The following is a 19866-nucleotide window of genomic DNA, read 5'->3' as shown; positions in this document are numbered from 1 at the left end:
AAAGTAGGAGCAATCATATTCAAATTTATGTCTTTGTTAGTATACAGCCAGAGAATAACTATCACAAAACGTTGTTTCATTGCATTTCAGTTAAAGGCTATCAAAATATCTAATATCTTATCAATGAAAAAATGTATTTGTGGTGGGAAAGAAGGAGAGGGAGAATAGGTCAGTATGTATAGGGATGCCTGGGGGAATAGTTAGAAAAAGGTTTGGGAGTTCCCTGATGGCCTAGTGGTTAGGATTCTGGGCTTTCACTACCGTGGCCAGGGTTCAATCCCTGGTCAGGGAACTAAGATCCCACAAGCTGTGCAGCGCAGCCAAAAAAAAAAAGATAAAGTTTCAACCCAGAGAATTCTATGACATTGAGTGGCTTTCTATTTCTAGCTGTGGGTGCTAAGCTTCCGGTATTGCCTTGGGAAAATATCATTCCCACTGTTTCACAAGGAACTGGTTTTAGAAAGATTCCTCTTTCCTATTTTACCTCCTCATATGACAAGATAATTAGCCACAGCTACAAAACCAACCTAAAGATTTCCATCATTTTAGCTATAAATGGGGACAAGAATGGACCTCCTTATAAATTATGTCCTGTTTTCTTACAGTGCCTTTAAAGAGAAACGATGGCTTCAGCAGTTAGGAATAGCAAGAGTCCTAGCGAAAAAGAGCATTTCTAACCTGACTACCCAAGGAGGCCTGACAGCGTGTGAAAATCCTCCGGAAATTTTGCTTTGAAAAGTCATGACAACCCCAGTTTGGGTGAAGACCTGGTCAAATAGAACTTCTAGTTCTAATACTAACATTCCTAATAACAGTTCTAATGCTGGAACTTCTAATAACAGTTCTGACGCTACACGACTATCAACAGGTTATTTAATGTTTAACACCATGTTTTCTTGGACTCCATCACGCAGAGTGAAAATTTAGGGCATTTGTTCTTGCATAAAGTGTCTGAGGAAGAATTCATAAGAAACTAAGAATAGTAGTTGCCAACAGGGTAGGGCAACTGGGCAGGTGGGAAACAAGGACATGAGCAAGAATGTTTACTTTCTCTTTTTTTGCTTTCCTGAGATTTTTTTAAAATACTTTTTGTTTTTTAAACCACATGAATGTAGTACATAGTAAAAAATTAATTTAAAAAAATTCTATATAGGGCAAGTCCCTAGGAGAGTTATAAATACCATCTAAGTCTAATACTGGCCTCAGACATCTTTTGAATTTCTGCTAAAACACTGCTTACTACTAATTTTTAAAAATTGAGGTAGAGCTTTCATACAGTAAATTGCAAAGATCTTAAATCAACGGCTTTAACAAATGTATACATTTGTGTAACTAACAGCAATCAAGATGTGAACACTTCTATTACCCCAGAAAGTTCCTTCAGGCTCCTATCTATCTTAATCCATATAGACACCTGCTATTCTAATTTCTTTTTATTTTTTTAATAAATTTATTTATTTTATTTATTTCTGGCTGCATTGGGTCTTCGTTGCTGTGCGCGGGCTTTCTCTAGTTGCAGAGAGCGGGGGCTACTCTTCGCTGTGGTGCACGGGCTTCTCATCGCGGTGCCTTCTCTTGTTGTGGAGCACAGATTCTAGGCACGTGGGCTTCAGTAGTTGTGGCACGTGAGCTCAGTAGTTGTGGCTCACCGTTTCTAGAGCGCAGGCTCAGTACTTGCAGTGCATGGGCTTAGTTGCTTTGCAGCATGTGGGATCTTCCAGGACCAGGGCTTGAACCCGTGTCCCCTGTATTGGCAGGCGGATTCGTAACCACTGCGCCACCAGGAATTCCTGCTATTCTGATTTCTACCTCCATGCATAACATTTCCCAATTAAAGGAATCATATAGTTGTTTACTTTTATGTCTGGGTTATTTTGCTCAACTTAATCTTTTGAGACTCATTTACATTGTTGTATGTATTAGTAGTACATTGTTTTCTTTTTTCTCTATGTAGTAATATCCCTTTTTTCATTCCTGATATTTGTATCTTTTGCCCTCTCTATTTTATTTTTGCCATGAATAGTCAGTCTTGTAATGATTTTGCCAATTTTACTAGTTTTCTACAACGAATCTTTTGTTTATTCTTTATATTGTATATTTGCTTTCTAATTTGTTAATTTCTTGACAGTTTCTACTTCTCTGATTAAATACTTTATCTGTCATCTAATGTTTTGGACATATTATTCAAGTTATTTTAGAGTCCAGGTCTAATAACTCCAATATCTGTACGTCCTCCATACAAGTCTTCCGTAGATCTTTTTTCACTATTGAGTAGTATTCCATTGTGTAGGCACACCATAATTCATTCAAATGTATGTACCTTTGGGTTGCCTCCAGTTTTGTGATATTGTGAACAAAGCTGCTTTAAACATTACTGTAAAGGTCTTTTTCTGGACATATGCTTTCCTTTCTTTTGGGCAAAAACCTAGGTGTGGAACTGTTAGGTAATAGACTAAATGTACATTTAACATTATAAGAAACTACCTAACAGTTCTCCAAAGTGGTATTACAGTTTTACACTTCCACTAACAATATACAAGTATTCTGGTTGCTTCACAGACCCACCAAAATTTGGTGTTATTAGTACTTTTGATTTTTAGTTATTCTAGTGGGTTTGAAATGACATTTCATGGTTTTAATTTGCATTTCCTTAAGAACTAATAATATTGAATGCTTTGTGTGTGCTTATTGGCCATTTGTACATTTTCTTTTGTGAAGTGTCAACTCAAGTTTTTTGTCCGTTTAAAAAATTGTGGTGCTTTCCTGGTGGTGCAGTGGCTAAGAATCTGCCTGCCAATGCAGGGGACGCGGGTTTGAGCCCTGGTCCAGGAAGATCCCACATGCCGCGAAGCAACTAAGCCCGTGCGCCACAACTACTGAGCCCATGTGCCACAACTACTGAAGCCCACGCACCTAGAGCCCATGCTCTGCAACAAGAGAAGCCACCGCAATGAGAAGCCTGCACGCTGAAACGAAGAGTGGCCCCCACTCACCCCAACTACAGAAAGCCGTGCGCAGCAAGGAAGACCCAATGCAGCCAAAAATAAATAAATAAATTTTAAAAATTGTGTTGTTTATCTTTTAATTATTGGTTTATCAGAGATTTCAATATACTCATGATACAAGTTGGTTTATTTTTGGCTGCACTTGGGCTCAGTAGTTGGGCTCTAGAGTGCAGGCTTCAGTAGTTGTGGCGCATGGGCTTAGTTGCTCCACGGCATGTGGGATCTTCCTGGACCAGGGCTCGAACCCGTGTCCCCTGCGTTGGCAGGCGGATTCTTAACCACTGCACCACCGGGGAAGTCCTGTAAGTTCTTTGTCAGATACATGTATTGCAAATATATTTTCCCAATCTGTGGCTCTCTTTTCCATTTTATTAATGGTGTCTTTTGATAATGAAAGTTTTTAACTCTAATGAAGTACAGTTTATCATTTTTTTCTTTTATGGTTCATGCTTTCTGCTTCCTCTCTAAGAAATCTCTGCCTACCCCAAATTCATGAAGATATTCTTGTTTTCTTCTAGAAGTTTCACAGTTTTAGCTCTTATGTTAGGTCTATAATCCATCCTTAATTATTTTTGTGTGTGTGATGTGAGGTGAGAGTCAGAATTCTTTTCCATAAGTTTATCAAATTGTTCTAGTACAAGTTGTTGAAAGTTCCTTCCCCTCATTGAATACCTTGGTACCTTTGTCAAAAATCAATTTACAATATATGTATGGATCTATTTCCAGACTCTCTATTCCATTCCATTGGCCTATTTATTTTTCCTTACACTAAAACCACACTGTCTTAATTACTATAGTTTTATTGTGGGCCTTGAAATCAGGTAGTATGAATAACTTTGTCCTTTTTCCTACTTTGTTTTGGCTATTCTCAGTCCTTTGAACTTCCAAGTAGATTTTTAAAATAAACCTGCCATTCTCTATAAAAAAGCCTGTTGGGATTTTGATTGGTCACAACTGACATGTTAATAATAGTGAATATTACAGCCCACGATACATTTCTCTATCCATAGTATATGTCCCCATTTAAGTCTTCCATGATTTCTCTCATCAATGATTTTTAGTTTTTAGTGTAGAGGTCTTACAAATCACTTATTGTTTTCTTAAATATGGCATATTTTGGATGCTATTTGCTAGGAAGATTTTTAAGATAGATTCTGTTACAATAGTCAGAAGCACCTAAAATCTAAATCTCATTTAAAAAAATAACTTTAGGTTTCTAGTTTGATATTATGGGGTTGGGGCACATAGAAGGTTAATACAAAAGAAAACACAAAGGTGATACCAAAGAGATGTTGTAAGGCAGCATGTATATAGGTATTAGCTCATTGTAGAGACAGCAAGAGCGGACACGGACTGGAAGAGGGCACAGCAAAGGTCCTGGGGTACTGGTACCATTCTATTTCTTGATCTGGGTTAATAGATGTGTTCAACTGGAGAAAATTCAACAAGAAGTATTTTTTTTAAAACTTGTATCCTTTTCTGTATGCATTTTATCATCCAGTTGAAAAAGTTAACTAAAATAATGAAAAAAAAATTCAGGAGCTAATTCATGCATTTGACGGCAGCCTCAGACTCATGAGAGGGCAATTCATGTGAGTGATGGGTGTCACCATGCTTCCTGCTGAATTGAACTGAGATTCCTTGCAAGAGACGATACTATTTTATGTATCATTGAAAACATCACCAAGGAGATGCCTGGTGCAAAGATTCTGGGGCAGGAGTGTCTATGAAGAAGAAAGAAATATGGTGAAATATGAAGGGAAAAAAAGGAGGTGGAGGATGATAAGGAGAAAATGTGAGAGGACAATTGATATGAAGCCTGGTTCCTTGCCAGAATCAACTGAAAAACTACAGAGTATTTATCTTTTCTTCACTTTAGCCCTAGTAAGACAGCATGAAGTGACATTAAGATCTTATTTTCCTATAATATTATACAGTTGTAAAGCATTATTATTAGCATAGACAGGATACCATGGGACATTTATTCTAAACCTGAATCTTATTTAAATTAAAGTTAAGTGTCACCTTCTCTTTGCTCCAGGTCATTTTGTTCCTTCCTCGGGTATTACCACTCATCACACTGTATTCAAATTACTTGACTGTCTCCTTTACTTTACTATCATCTCCTAGAAGGCAAGGACAGTGTTTTATTCATCTCTAAGTTGCCAAGGCATAGCATATGCTTGAGCTTTGAGTCATTGCTCTATAGATATTTGTTATATTAAATGAATGGATTTTAGGATGATCATGCTCATGGAATTCTCAATGACCTGTGCACACAAAATCTGCTCCTATAAAATATAAATGTTTCAGTTAACAAATCATTTGTTAATGCTAATTTATTGTTTAATTTGATCATCAAAATCAATTTCTTAATATGAATTTATTAATTCATCTGAGCATCATAGCAGCCCTGCATGGCACAGGAGGACAGTCATCATTAAAATACCCATTTTACAAATGAAGAGGTTAAATTTATAACATATAAGAATAACTTGTTGGAGGCCCTACAGGTAGTGAGTGTCAGAGCCAGATCTGGAATCTAGACTTTTGACTTTTGACTCAGGTAGTTACCTCTAAACAACTACATAACATTTGGGAACAGAAAGTCACTCTGTACATTATCCTAGGAAGTTTTAACTCCCAGGCTGGTTCCTCCAGCTATAACTTGGCTTTTTGACCACCCCATTCTGTTAATCCTTATTTCCTACCTTCACCCCTGCCCCGCCCCCGCCTTCACTCCCAGTTCAGTCCCTGAGATCACAGGGAAGAAATGCTATTTTATATTGGCATAATATTACACCTATTTGTAAATTCATTTCGGCATTCCTTATTCCCTATATATAATGGACATTTTCTCAATAATGTATGTATAAAACTTTCTTCAGAAAATGCCATTTTTGCTGATCTGCAACATAGTCTAAGTAAGAATTGGGCTCTCTCTGCAAATGCTGCTTCAAGACTTAACTGACAAGTTTAAAGACCTGCCTTTCTGTGCCCCAGTATGGGAAACAATTTCAGTTTCAGTCAGATTGTAAGGGATGAGGTAGACACAGAGAGCAGAGCTGAAAAACTTTTCCAGTTTTCGCTTCTGGTCAGGAGACTCGGAGTATAGAAAGCTTGGCGTATAGATAGCTTTCTATCTATATCCCTAGATATAACCACCATAGATGTGAAGTCTCTCTCTGTCTCTCTCTCTCTTTTCCCCCATGCTTTCTCCCACCAAGACAGTGAGATTTGAAGACTATCAATTAGCCATTCTGTAGTCTCTTATATTTGAACCACAACAGGTGAGAAGAGCGAGTTGGTAAAGGAACCAAATTCTCACACTGCCCCCAACACAAAAATAAAGACAAGCGTGGTTGTCGTCTTCCTCCTCCTCATTGTTTTTATCCTAATTTCTAATCACTCACAGAACTTGTTACCAACCTTCAGCTTTCAGCCTGCTGTGCAGAATGATGGGTTTTGGAGCAGGTGATCAAGGGCTCTGACCTTCTCCTTCCTGCTCTGTCACTGGCTTATGACATAGTCTTTGGAGCTTGCATTCTTCATCTGTACAAACGATGGCCCGCACCGTACAAATGATGTCATGGCTATTGAGCGTATTAAACGAGATAAATCAAGTAAGATAACATATACAGCAGCTCCGTAAAAACTAATAGCTCTATAAAAGTTACTTTCAACTGCTTGACCTGTCTCTCAGTTTCCTTGTCTCTAATGGGAACCATAATGGTACTTACCTCATAAGGTTCTCGTGAACTCTAAATGTTAAATGTAAGAACAGTTCCTGACATAGTGCTTAATAAATGTTAGCTATTGATAATATTAATGTAAGCTCCACGGTGGCGGGGGGGGGGCGTGTCGAATTTTAAACTTCTTTTCATCTTCCCCAGAGCATAGCATTCTACACCCGGCAGGCTACAACTGACTGGCGAACTGAAGAATCTTCTCATCCCGGTCTGCGCCGCGGAAGGCATTTGAGTGTAGGACGGCGGTAAGCCGGAACCGAAAGCTCGGGACGCTGAGACGCCGGAGCCTTTTTACGCTTGGACTCAGGGCCCGGAAGTGGCGAGGACGGGGTCAGCGCTGCGGGGTGAAATCGGCCAGCCAGAGAAGATGCTGCTGGACCTGTCGGAGGAGCACAAGGAGCACCTGGCCTTCCTGCCGCAAGTGGACAGTGCGGGTGAGGGGGCCCGGCGGCGGAGGGTGGTGCTCTGCGGTCTGGGGAGGGGGTCGGTGGGAGCGCCCGGTGCTCAGGGTCTCCTGGCTTCCGTTGCAGTGGTCGCTGAGTTTGGGCGAATTGCGGTGGAGTTCCTGAGGCGTGGCTCTAACCCCAAGATCTACGAAGGCGCTGCGAGTAAGAAGGGGGGAGGCACAGCGCTGAAAACTGCGCGGAGAAGTGCGTTCTCTGTCCCCGTGGAGGGGAAGGGGTTATTGGGACTCTAAAGGTCTTATTCCCTTTGTGGCGAAATAAAAGCCGAAGGGCTCTTCAGTCAGGGCGCAAATCCTGCCCGTCCCCTAAGTATTGTGAGTTTTTAAAAGCTTGTATTAAGTCGATTTCCTGACGTGTTAATGGACAGAATACCATCTGCCAGAATACTGTGATGCTTACCTGCATCCAAGTGTGTGGAATAGCTGGGTGAACCATAAATATACAAGTGTTGGTTATTATTCGTTGTTCAGACATCTACTTTTGCTGAAGTAGTTTTACCCCGATGGACGAGGGACGGTTTCTATTATTGTCCCTTCTGCCAGGCTTGAAGTAGCGGCGCACTCAAGAGAAGGACTGTGCGCCTGGTATTGTTTCCACGGGTCTGTTTTTGTAAAGGTTACATGGTGGGAAATACTGAAAGCATTTGGCTGGGAGTGGAGAATGAACAGGAGGCTATTACCAAGTAATTATTTTTTATAATAATTGCATTGTTTGAAAACATGGAATAATAGATAACATTTACTCTTTAGAGTTTGAATAAAAGAATAAATACCACATAATTTATTTGCTCATTTTTACTCTTTTTTCAGGAAAACTCAGCGTGAGTAGTGACACTGTCCAACATGGTGTGGAAGGATTAATACACCTCCTCACTGAAAGTTCAAAGCTCATGGTAAGGGCTTTTGTGGACTGTTTTGTATTAGCAGGACCTTAAGGAGGTTCAGTATACTCTACATCAGTCCTAGAAGGATCTGCTCATTTCAGTAATGTTGTTACTGGTTTATAATGGATTTAGTGAAACCATGCCTAAGCAGTCTGACCATAATGTGATCTGCTGACATGAATACCTCTTGTTAGTATAAATTAGAATTGCCTCTAATTCTGCATGTTATTAAACCATATACTATAGTTAGTATCCCAAGAGGAGGGAGAATGAAATGATTTAATTTTTTGCATATTAGCAGTATATAGCTTGTTGGAGAATTGAGAAAATTTTTTCCATTTTTTTTTTTTAAGTGTTAGTTGCCCCTTCCTTAATACTAGCTGAGGGATTTTGTACCAGTATTTGTTTCTTCATGCTCCGAATAGAAAAAATATTTGAAAAATTACAGGTGGCTGCATGGGGCTTAATTTACATATTATCCATTCTACTGTGTCTCAGATTTACCTTTTTGTAAGAATCACGTGTGACCCTTGTTAACCAGATTCCCGGTTCCTACCTCAAACCTACTGAATCAGGCTTTCCAGAGGAGGGGCTTGAGAATTAATCTTTTCCCAAGGTGCTTCAAGTGATTCTTTTTTTTTTTTTTAATTTTTTTAAATTAATTAATTTATTTTATTTATTTATTTTTTTATGGCTGTGTTGGGTCTTTGTTTCTGTCCAAGGGCTTTCTCTAGTTGTGGCAAGCGGGGGCCACTCTTCATCGCGGTGCGCAGGCCTCTCACTATCGCGGCCTCTCTTGTTGCCGAGCACAGGCTCCAGACGCGCAGGCTCAGTAATTGTGGCTCACGGGCCCATCTGCTCCGCGGCATGTGGGATCTTCCCAGACGAGGGCTTGAACCCGTGTCCCCTGCATTGGCAGGCAGGTTCTCAACCACTGCGCCACCAGGGAAGCCCCAAGTGATTCTTAAGATCAGGCAAATTTGGGAAACTACACTAGAGGCTCAACATTTTGATAGTGAATCCTAATGCTGGAAGTGATAAAAGATGCAGTGTGGCTTACTTGAGTTGTTTTCACCCTAACAGATTATTTGAGTGGTTATGAACAACTACATACAAAATTTACTTTAAAGATCCCTTTTGTTGGGCTTCCTAAAATATTACACTTAGAGGTGGTCCACAGCAAATGCCCTGACCCATAAATCCATGTTCCATTAATTGATATGGGGAACTCATTTTTGCTGCCCTAAGCGATCCTTTCTGGCCTTATCCAGAGCTTTCCTGGATGCTCTTCTCCTGAGAATAGATCTCTAGCCTCTTGCTCTTCTGTGTAGTCAAACTGAGTCTTCTGACAGACCACCTGGCGTGATTGGTCAGCTGACCTAACCTGCCCAGCCCCAAGGACTATAATCTCCTCCACAAAGGCAATGAGCCTGTTTGTTTTGTTCTGCTCTGTCTTCCTAGCACAAGACCTATCCCACAGTAGGATCTTAGAAAATATTTGTTGAAGGGATAAAATACACAGGCCTATGCTATTATAAACAGAAACAAGTCTAATGACATTAACAAACCTGAAAAAAGAAAGAGTGGCATGCAGAAATTGGAAAAGAGCAAGGAAAGTAGAGTGTTAAAGTGGCTGAGGTGAATACAACGAAAGGAAGAGGAGCAAAGAGAAAGACTGTGCTTTCTCTACCTTTTCTCTACCTTTTTATCCCCTCCTCACTTCAATCATCCAATAAGGGAGTAAAAGCAAGGCTGCTGTTGGCAGCTTCCTTTTATCCTTTTGAGGGTCAGTGCCAGTGTTGGGATTGGTCCCCAGTAATGCTGAACCATTGGACAGCAAAACTGTGCCGCCATGCCCTTCTCTCCCAGCTCCCTTTCCTGGCCAAATATATGATTTCTTTGTGTCCAGTCAGCATCTGAGTATCCCACTAGGACTTACCCAAACCAGGAGCCCTCATTCTCTCACTAAGGCTTTTTTTTTTTAAAGTCTTTTGACACCATTCACCCATTTCTCCCATCCCACCTCCTACCCCCTGCCTCTGGCAACCACCAATCTGTTCTCTGTATCTATGATCTTGGTGGGTTTTTTGTTTTTGTCTTTTAAGATTTGACATGTAAGAGAGATCATGCAGTATTCCTTTCTCTGTCTGACTTAATTCACTTAGCATAATGCCCTTGAGTTCCATCCATGTTGTTGCAAATGGCAAGATTTTATTCTTTCGTTTTTTCTTATGGTGGATAATATTCCATTGTGTATATATTCTACAATTTCTTTATCCATTCATCCATTGATGGACAATGAGTTTGTTTCCTCATCTTAGCTATTGTAAATGGTGATGCAGTGAACATGGTGGCACATATATCTGTTCAAGTTAGTGCTTTTGTTTTCTTTGGCTAAATACCCAGAAGTAGAATTGCTGGATCATATGGCAGTTCGATTTTTAATTTTTTGAGGAACCTCCATGCTGTTCTCCATGGTGGCTGCACCAATTTACATTCCCACCAGCAGTGCAAGAGGGTTCCCTTTTCTCCGCATCCTCGCCAACACTTGTTATCTCTTGTCTTTCTGATAAGAGCCATTCCAACAGGTGTGAGGTGATATCTCATTGTGATTTTCATTTGCATCTCCCTGATGATTAATGATGTTGAGCATCTTTTCATGTACCTGTTGGCCATCTGTATGTGTTCTTTGGAAAATGTGTATTCAGATCTTCTGCCCATTTTTTAATCGAATTGTTTGGTTTTTTGGCTATTGAGTTATATGAGTTCTTTATATTTTTTGGATATGAACCCTTTATCAGATATATGATTTGCAAATATTTTCTCTCATTCAGTAGGTTGGCTTTTTATTTTGCTAATGCTTTCCTTTGCCCTGCAGAAGCTTTTTATTTTTTTTATTTTTATTTTTTATTATAAACTTATTTATTTATTTATTTATTTTTGGCTGCGTTGGGTCTTTGTTGCTGCGCACGGGCTTTCTCTATTTGCGGTGAGCGGGGCTTACTCTTCGTTGTGGTGCATGGGCTTCTCATTGCTGTGGCTTCTCTTGTTGGCGGAGCATGGGCTCTAGGCACGCAGGCTTCAGTAGTTGTGGCTCATGGGCTCTAGAGCACAGGCTCAGTAGTTGTGGTGCAGGGGCTTAGTTGCTCTGCAGCATGTGGGATCTTCCAGGACCAGGGATCGAACCTGTGTCCCCTGCATTGGCAGGCAGATTCTTATCCACTGCGCCACCAGGGAAGCCCCCAGAAGCTTTTTAATTTGAAATAGTCCCACTAGTTTATTTTTGTTCTTGTTGCTTATTTTTATGTATCAGAAACTCGGAATTTGGAATAGTGGGCAAGGGTTGCCTTTTACTAAGGTGTGTTATTTCTTTTACTAGACAGAAAAGAATTAAGGGATTTCATATTCTTTTGCAAATATCCAGTATTTCAGCATTTCCTAGACAAAAATAAATTTTGATGTTCTGTTAAACTCGATTCACTTTCAGATTTCTGAACTGGATTTCCAAGACTCTGTTTTTGTTCTTGGATTCTCTGAGGAATTGAACAAATTGTTGCTTCAGCTTTATCTGGACAACAGAAAAGAGATCAGAACTATCCTGAGTGAATTGGCACCAGACCTTCCCAGTTACCACAGCCTTGAATGGCGACTAGATGTACAGGTATGACTATTTTTTTTAAACCTGACATAGAATATAAGATTTATTTTAGGTTTATGTCCTGAGGCTTGTTGTATTCTTTACCATCTTAACCAAACTGTGGTTTGAAACTGTAGTTTTTTAATGTTCATTTTTAGACCATTTCCCAAATAGTTCATTTTCTTATATTTTTAATGTGTTCACATTGGTTTAATTTGTGAAGTTTATAAGAAATAGGTTATTTGGAAAAGCAGATGGCTATCCATATTTTTAAAGTGGTGCTTAGCTTTTTAAAAACTTTCTGTCTAAATAAAACACATATGAGAAAAAGTACACAGGTCAGTATACAGCCCAGTGAATTATGTGGTGAAAACACCCATGAAACCAGCACTTGCCCATGACCAGCACCTCAGAAGCATCCTCCTTGCCTCCTACCAGTTACTTCCCAGTTACTTCCTTCTTTTCAAAGGTAACTAGCATCCGGACTTGTAATGCACAGATTACTTTTTCCTGCTCTTTAACCTTCTATACATGGAATAATTCAGTAAATATTCTTCTGCGTCTGCCTTCTTTTTGTGAGATTGAGTTGTTTTTAAAGCCACGTAAATAACCAAAAGGGATATTTCAGACTATCACATGAAGCCCTTTCTCAAGCAGTGACAGGTAAGTTAGTTAATAGATGCTTGCTGAATGTCATCCACTCACTAATCAGCTCTAATCAGAGCTGTTCTGAATGCTTTGGGACACAAAAGAAGTGTAAGACACTTTCTCAGCTGGAAAAGATGTTATCTGGTTAGGGATATTAGTGTTCTCAAAATAATTATGGTAATTAAAGATAGTTGTGAAATAAGGTTCTGGAGAGCAAAAAAGAATAGAATTGTATAAATGAAGGCACAGCTGAGTATTTCAAAAAAGCTTTATAGCTCAGGTAGTTCAGTGTACACAGGCATGATCCAGGCATGATCCAGAAAAGCTTCAAGAAAAGGAGGTGAAATTTCAGAAAAACGAATGGTTAGAGAAAACCAGGGTAATATTCTTGACAGAGCAGACAGCATAAGTTGTAAAGGCCCACATGGATATGGGAATGAACAAATGAATATGTGGGATAGCTCCCTAGTTCCCAAACTTGATTGGACACTGGAATAACCCAGGGAACTTGAAAAATTCTGATGTCTGTGTTCTACCCTAGAGGTTCTGATTTATTGGTGTGGAGTTTGGCCTGGGCATCAGGATTTTTAAAAGCTCCCCTGTCACCCAGGTAATCCTAATGTGAATAAAGTTTGTAAACTGCTGTAATAGTGGATTCTTCCTGATTTGAATGGCCCAGATAGGTTATAGAAATTCAGTTAGAGTTTAGCAATTATATCCCAGTGTGTTGAGTGCTTGAATATATATTAACACAGGAGAAAGTATAAACAGATTATAGGCTTCTTGACGGTAGGTGCTGTGTCTTGTTCACTACTGTGTCTCCAACACAATGCCTGACACATAATAGGCATTCAGTACTGAATATAAATAAGGAGAGGTGGTCAGCAGCTTCTTAACTGTGTTATTTATTAAATATTTCTTGTACACCTATCATGTGCCAAGTGGTGTGTCTACAGCAAAGAACTTGACACAGTTTATGCTCTTGGAGACCTTAGAAGCAGCAACTCCTGTGGGGCTCACGAGGAGGAAGAGATCACTGTGGTTATGCCTTTATGTTTAAGTCCTCTCATAATAACCAGGTGGAGGAGATTTGGGGATGGTCATGTTCATGAACTTCAGCACTAGTTTATCTTGTATCCCTCTCTTATGTGGAGATAGCTTCTGACTTTTGGGTTCCAGTAGCCCTTAGAGGTTCTTTTTTTGGCTTTATTGATTTGCTTTGAGTTTTTCCATTATTAAGACATTTTTAGAAGTTAGAAACTTAGGCAATTGAAATTTCTAAAATTAGACTCAAGAGAGTTCATTTGCCCGGTAAAATGAGTTTGAATTGCTGTGTTACTGCAAGGACTAATACAGTTTAATGTTGAGGGTATATTGAATGAATATTGCCATGTGGTGAGGTGTATTTAAGGGCTAAAAAAGCTACTCAGAGAACTAATGGGTTTACTGAGCTCAAGGAAGGAAGGAAGAGAAGAAGTCCTGTCAGATGAAGACCAGATAAATGGCTAGGAAACTAGTAACAGGATATAGAACCTTTCATTTTTGAGTAGCTGACTCATCTCATGGAGACTGGTAGCAAATGGATAGTTACCAGCTAATTATTGTGCAATTGCTGATGGGAAATAAATGAATCATCATAGGTTAGTTTCTAATAGAAGCATTTCCCATACTTCATAAATTGCCAGCACTTGTTAAATAGCATCAGTAAATTGAATGCATCTGAGACCGGTGCAGGAGAATGTTACCTTTAGGGCTGATCCTTTTAAAGTTGCTGCTGTTATTTTTACAGGGAGAAGGGCAGAATTTCATCCCCATTAAAAAAATAAGTCCATATCAAGAACTTTGTGGAAAGAAAAACTTTGTGGGCTACAGTTCTTTATCCTGTAGTACTGTTGTTCAGTACCTTTGAATCACCCTCCCCAAATTACAACCCCCTCCCAGCCCCTTAAGGGTAACCATTATCCTGAATTTTCTGTTAATCTTTTCTTTATAGTTTTTTTAACATATATTTTTTCACTAAACTGTATAGTTTTTAGATTTTCATGTATTCTTCTGCAACTTGCTTTTTTGATTGAACGTTTTCTTTTTAGATTTATTCATGACAATTCATGTTGCTATAGTTCACTTCTTTTTGCTGTCATTTAGTAAGCATTTCACTGTATGAATATTCTCAATTTATCCATTCTGTTAAAGAATATTTGAGATTTGTCTAGTTTTGGACTCTTGGAAGCAAATACTATTACGAATATGTGTATATGTGTAAGAGTTTAAGGTAAATACCTAGGAGTGGAATTGCTGGTAATGTATACGTTTTCCAAAGTGATTGTCATTACTCTCACCAGCAGTGGATGAGAGTTTTCATTACCATCACTTTACAGTGCTCCGTATGGACAGGTTTCTAATTCTTGCAAGTCTGATAAACAGTATCTTATGATTTTATTGGCCATTTTACTGATTTCTAATAAAGTTGAACGTATTTCCTATGTTTATCTATTTGTGTTACTTCTGCAGAGTGCTTAGATAGGTCTCTGTACAATTTTTTCTTGGTTTTGTGGGGTTTGTATTAAATCAGAGCAGTTCTTCATACATTCTTGATACTAAGTTTTTTTTTTTTGGTTGATACTAAGTTTTTTTTTTTTGGTTGTATGTGTTACAAAATATCTTTTCTCAGTTTGTGGCTTGTTTTTCCACCATTTTTAGGTATCCTTTGAAGAAATTTTAATGATTGTTCAATGTATCAGTTTTTTTCTTTATGGTATTTTTTTTTTATATCATGTTTAAGAAACCCTTCCATGCTGACTATACATCCTGATTGACTGTACATTCTGGTTTCTTTTTTTTCCCAAAGGTTTTTTTTTTTTTTTATAAATTTATTTTATTTATTTATCTTTGGCTGTGTTGGGTCTTTGTTGCTGCGCGTGGGCTTTCTCTAGTTGTGGCGAGCGGGGGCTACTCTTCATTGCGGTGCACGGGCTTCTCATTGCGGTGGCTTCTCTTGCTGCAGAGCATGGGCTCTAGGCGCGCAGGCTTCAGTAGTTGTGGCGCACGGGCTTAATTGCTCCGCGGCATGTGGGATCTTCCTGGACCAGGGCTCGAACCTGTGTTCCCTGCATTGGCAGACAGATTCTTAACCACTGCGTCACCAGGGAAGTCCCTCTTTCCAAAGGTTTTAAAGTTTACTTTTCTTTTTGAAGTCTGTGATTCATCTGAAATTAGATTTTTATGTATGGTATAATGTAATTATTATATGTTTAGCATGATTATTAAATAGTCCTTATGCTCTTATTCCATTTAAAATCAAGCTTGCAAGCAGAAGCCTCAGGCAACAGATGAAACCATCAGTGACTATAAAGCTACACCTTAATCAGAATGGAGATCACAACACCCAAGTTCTGCAGACAGACCCAGCCACCCTGCTCCATTTGGTTCAGCAATTGGAGCAAGCCTTGGAAGAGATGAAAACAAACCACTGTAGGAGAGTTGTGCGCAATATCAAGTAGTCCCAGCTTGTTTTCTTCCCTTAGAATCACTTGTGAATTGATGATACGCAGCAGTTACTTTTCAAAATAAATTTTTTAATTGATAGTGATAAATACATAGAGATTTCATAACATTTCTTTTCCTGTGTGAAGATACTGAGGTCATGATCAAAGGCTAAGTAAATTTCCTTTCCTGGTGCTAAATGTGGTCAGCTTCTTGACAATTAAGATGCATTTTGGCTCTGTCTAGCTGTGACCGGCTGAGGCGGTGTGGTGGCATAGGGACGGTAGCCTTGCCCGGCTACTGCAGCACTAGGGTGTCAGTTGGTCCCACCCACAACACTTCAGTTCTGCCCTGCAAGAATATATTTAATAGCTGATTGGTGTGTCCCTTTAATACAAGAAAATGGAAACTGAACAGCCAGAGGAAACCTTTCCCAACACCAAAACCAATGGCGAATTTGGTAAACGCCCTGCTGAAGATATGGAAGAGGAGCAAGCTTTTAAAAGATCTAGAAACACTGATGAGATGATTGAATTACGCATTCTGCTTCAGAGCAAGAACGCTGGAGCAGTGATTGGAAAAGGAGGCAAGAATATTAAGGCTCTCCGTATAGACTACAATGCCAGTGTTTCAGTCCCAGACAGCAGTGGCCCCGAGTGCATATTGAGTATCAGTGCTGATATTGAAACAATTGGAGAAATTCTGAAGAAACTCATCCCTACCTTGGAAGAGGGCCTGCAGTTACCATCACCCACTGCCACCAGCCAGCTCCCGCTCGAATCTGATGCTGTGGAATGCTTAAATTACCAACACTATAAAGGAAGCGACTTTGACTGCGAGTTGAGACTGTTGATTCATCAGAGTCTGGCAGGAGGAATTATTGGGGTCAAAGGTGCTAAAATCAAAGAACTTTGAGAGAACGCTCAGACAACAATCAAGCTTTTCCAGGAATGTTGTCCTCAATCCACTGACAGAGTCGTTCTTATTGGAGGAAAACCTGATAGGGTTGTAGAGTGCATAAAGATCATCCTTGATCTTATATCAGAGTCTCCCATCAAAGGACGTGCTCAGCCTTATGATCCCAATTTTTACGATGAAACCTATGATTATGGTGGTTTTACAATGATGTTTGATGACCGCCGTGGACGTCCTGTGGGATTTCCCATGCGGGGAAGAGGTGGTTTTGACAGAATGCCTCCTGGTCGGGCTGGGCATCCCATGCCTCCATCCAGAGAGATTATGATGATATGAGCCCTCGTCGAGGACCTCCTCCACCTCCTCCTGGACGAGGTGGCCGGGGTGGTAGCAGAGCTCGGAATCTTCCTCTTCCTCCGCCACCACCACCTAGAGGGGGAGATCTAATGGCCTATGACAGAAGAGGAAGACCTGGAGACCGTTATGATGGCATGGTTGGTTTCAGTGCTGATGAAACCTGGGACTCTGCAGTAGATACATGGAGCCCATCAGAGTGGCAGATGGCTTATGAACCACAGGGTGGCTCTGGATATGATTATTCCTATGCAGGGAGTCGTGGCTCATATGGTGATCTTGGTGGACCTATTATTACTACACGAGTAACTATTCCCAAAGATCTGGCTGGATCTATTATTGGCAAAGGTGGTCAGCGGATTAAACAAATCCGTCATGAGTCAGGAACGTCGATCAAAATCGATGAGCCTTTAGAAGGGTCTGAAGACCGGATCATTACCATTACAGGAACACAGGACCAGATACAGAATGCACAGTACTTGCTGCAGAACAGTGTGAAGCAGTATGCAGATGTTGAAGGATTCTAATGCAAGATATTTTTTCTTTTTTATAGTGTGAAGCAGTATTCTGGAAAGTTTTTCTAAGACTAGTGAAGAACTGAAGGAGTCCTGCATCTTTTTTTTTTTATCTGCTTCTGTTTAAAAAGCCAACATTCCTCTGCTTCATAGGTGTTCTGCATTTGAGGTGTAGTGAAATCTTTGCTGTTCACCAGATGTAATGTTTTAGTTCCTTACAAACAGGGGTGGGGGGTGGGGGAGGGTGTGCAAAAACTAACATTGAAATTTTGAAACAGCAGCAGAGTGAGTGAATTTTAATTTTTGTTCATTGTTGGTGGTTTAAAAAAAAAATCCCCCCATGTAATTATTGTGAACACTTTACTTTGTGATCACTGTAACATTTGGGGGGGTGGGACAGGGAGGAAAAGTAACAATAGTCCATATGTCCCTGGCATCTATTCAGAGCAGTGTGCAGAATGTAATGCTCTTTTGTAAGAAACATTTTATGATTTTTAAAATAAATTTAGTGAACCTATTTTTGGTGGTCATTTTTTTTTTAAGACGGTCATTTTTCAAATGGCTGAATTCCCCCCAACCTGCCCCCAAACTAAACACTAAGTTTAATTTTCAGTCCTCTGTTGGATATAAATAAATGCATCTCTTCTTGGACTTAGGCGAAATATCTTGACACATTCAGTTCTGGTGATTTCTTAAGTGATTTGAAAGTCCATTGCTTGGGAAGAAATTCCACCACACATTCATGCTTATAATAAGCTGGGGATTTCTGTTTGTTTTTGCAAATGCTTGCCCCTACTTTGCAACGATTTTCTGTTTGTAATTGTGAAGAACCAAGGTGGGGAGCAATACAACAGATGGAGTAGTTGGTATAAGTATATACCAGAAGCCTAATGGCAGCAAGTTTTATTAATCAGAATAATACTTGGTTATGGAAGTGACTGATGCTAAATAAATTCTGATTATTTTTTATTAGATAATTTCTCACCTATAGACTAAACTGTCAGCTTGGTAGTGTCTATTAGTTAAACTTTGTAAAATATATATATATATATATATTCTTGTTTTTCCATTGTATGCAAATTGAAAGAAAAAGATGTACCATTTCTCTGTTGTATGTTGGATTATGTAGGAAATGTTTGTGAACAATTAAAAAAAGATGAAAAAAGTTAAAAAAAAAAAAGATGTATTTTGTACTTTAAATGTGTAAATAGGATTGAATCAACTGGAAGTGAATCTATACTGTTCAAATCCTCTGTATATATAAATGACTGTACTTTTTTTGATACTTCTTCTGACTACTTAACTTTATTATTTTCCTCCTTATTGACCTAAGTTTGACAATAAAGTTCACAGTGTAATGCTATTACTATTCAGAATATTCCTAGACAGTTTGTTTTTGACCTTTAAAAGCACTCCATGATGTTAACAGCCACAGAATAGTTGGAAGTGAATATAAATTTTTTTAATGCTATATTTAGGCAGTTCTTGCATTTTTCTTTGCCTGTGAATATAGTAGGTATTTACCATGTTGCTTAAGTTTAAGTTGCCATGGCTAAAAAGCTTAAATAGTACTCAAATTTATGTGAATATATTGCATTTTATTAAGGACTACTTTTTTTCCCTATTATCCAAAGCATCTAAGAGATATACTGTCATTCACATTTATAAACAATGGATGCAGACATAGTGTAATCAATTCTTAATTATCTGGATATAAATTATAGTCACTTTTTATAATTCTGTTTGAATAAAGTATAAAGAGGGCAAAGAGAGGCCATGTTTACTACATTCCAAGCAAATATCCCTTCTTCCTTACAAACATGATTTTTGTTTTGTTTTGCTTTTTAGTGGGTAACTATAAGCTGTTAGCCTGAAAAATTCAGATGCTGATGTGTCAGGTCAGCCTCATAGAGTACAGGGACACAGGGAAACTTGAGACAAGGAGGCTTAAGGAGTAACAGACTTAAGGAGAAAGTCATATGGAAGGGTAGAAACGGGTTCAGTCTTAAATATCTAGCCAAGACCTTATTCTGAGAATCTCATCCCATGCAGCAACTCAGGAAGGTCTTTAGAAATGTCAGACTCTAAACTGTACTCTAAGCTCTAGCAATACTTTGCCTTCTAAGAGTTAGAGATTTTCAGGTCAGAGTGACATCATGTTTCTTCTTTCTCTTAAAGGAGAGCCCAGCAGGAAACAGAGGCCAGTGGAAGAA

General features: G+C 39.2%; 3 protein-coding genes and 1 pseudogene across 5 annotated transcripts in view; 3 read left to right on the top strand and 1 right to left on the bottom strand.

Annotated features, from left to right (window-relative positions):
- Positions 1–6419, top strand: part of ANKUB1 (ankyrin repeat and ubiquitin domain containing 1) — a 48410-nt gene extending 41991 nt beyond the window's left edge. The window contains exon 6 of the mRNA XM_082459581.1: positions 606–6419. Coding sequence (XP_082315707.1) covers positions 606–735 — 130 coding nt within the window. The 3' untranslated portion in view covers positions 736–6419. The remainder of the gene's footprint in view (positions 1–605) is intronic.
- Positions 1–6668, bottom strand: part of RNF13 (ring finger protein 13) — a 217034-nt gene extending 210366 nt beyond the window's left edge. Inside the window, exon 1 of the mRNA XM_082459618.1 lies at positions 6435–6668. The gene's annotated coding sequence lies outside the window, so the exon portion shown is untranslated. The remainder of the gene's footprint in view (positions 1–6434) is intronic.
- Positions 6669–7061: 393 nt separating this feature from the next.
- Positions 7062–16894, top strand: COMMD2 (COMM domain containing 2). Of its 2 annotated transcripts, XM_082459694.1 has the most exons (5): positions 7062–7188; positions 7285–7362; positions 8028–8110; positions 11589–11762; positions 15689–16894. In XM_082459694.1, exons 1-5 carry the CDS (start codon positions 7122–7124, stop codon positions 15884–15886), a joined length of 600 nt encoding a protein of 199 aa, XP_082315820.1. In that variant the 5' UTR covers positions 7062–7121; the 3' UTR covers positions 15887–16894. The 2 variants fall into 2 exon arrangements, with proteins under 2 accessions (XP_082315820.1, XP_082315821.1); XM_082459695.1 differs by lacking the exon at positions 7285–7362 and having other exon boundaries at positions 7063–7188; positions 15689–15979.
- LOC309659674 (heterogeneous nuclear ribonucleoprotein K pseudogene) lies at positions 16162–18170 on the top strand (annotated as a pseudogene). Its single transcript has one exon. The product of its transcript is annotated as a heterogeneous nuclear ribonucleoprotein K pseudogene (transcript).
- Positions 18171–19866: the final 1696 nt, after the last annotated feature.

This window comes from Balaenoptera physalus, assembly GCF_965194825.1.
Source record: "Balaenoptera physalus genome assembly, chromosome: 4".
NCBI classification, from domain to species: Eukaryota; Metazoa; Chordata; class Mammalia; order Artiodactyla; family Balaenopteridae; genus Balaenoptera; species Balaenoptera physalus.
The sequence above is the reverse complement of the archived record's forward strand: the minus strand, read 5'-3'. Positions and strand labels throughout refer to the sequence as shown.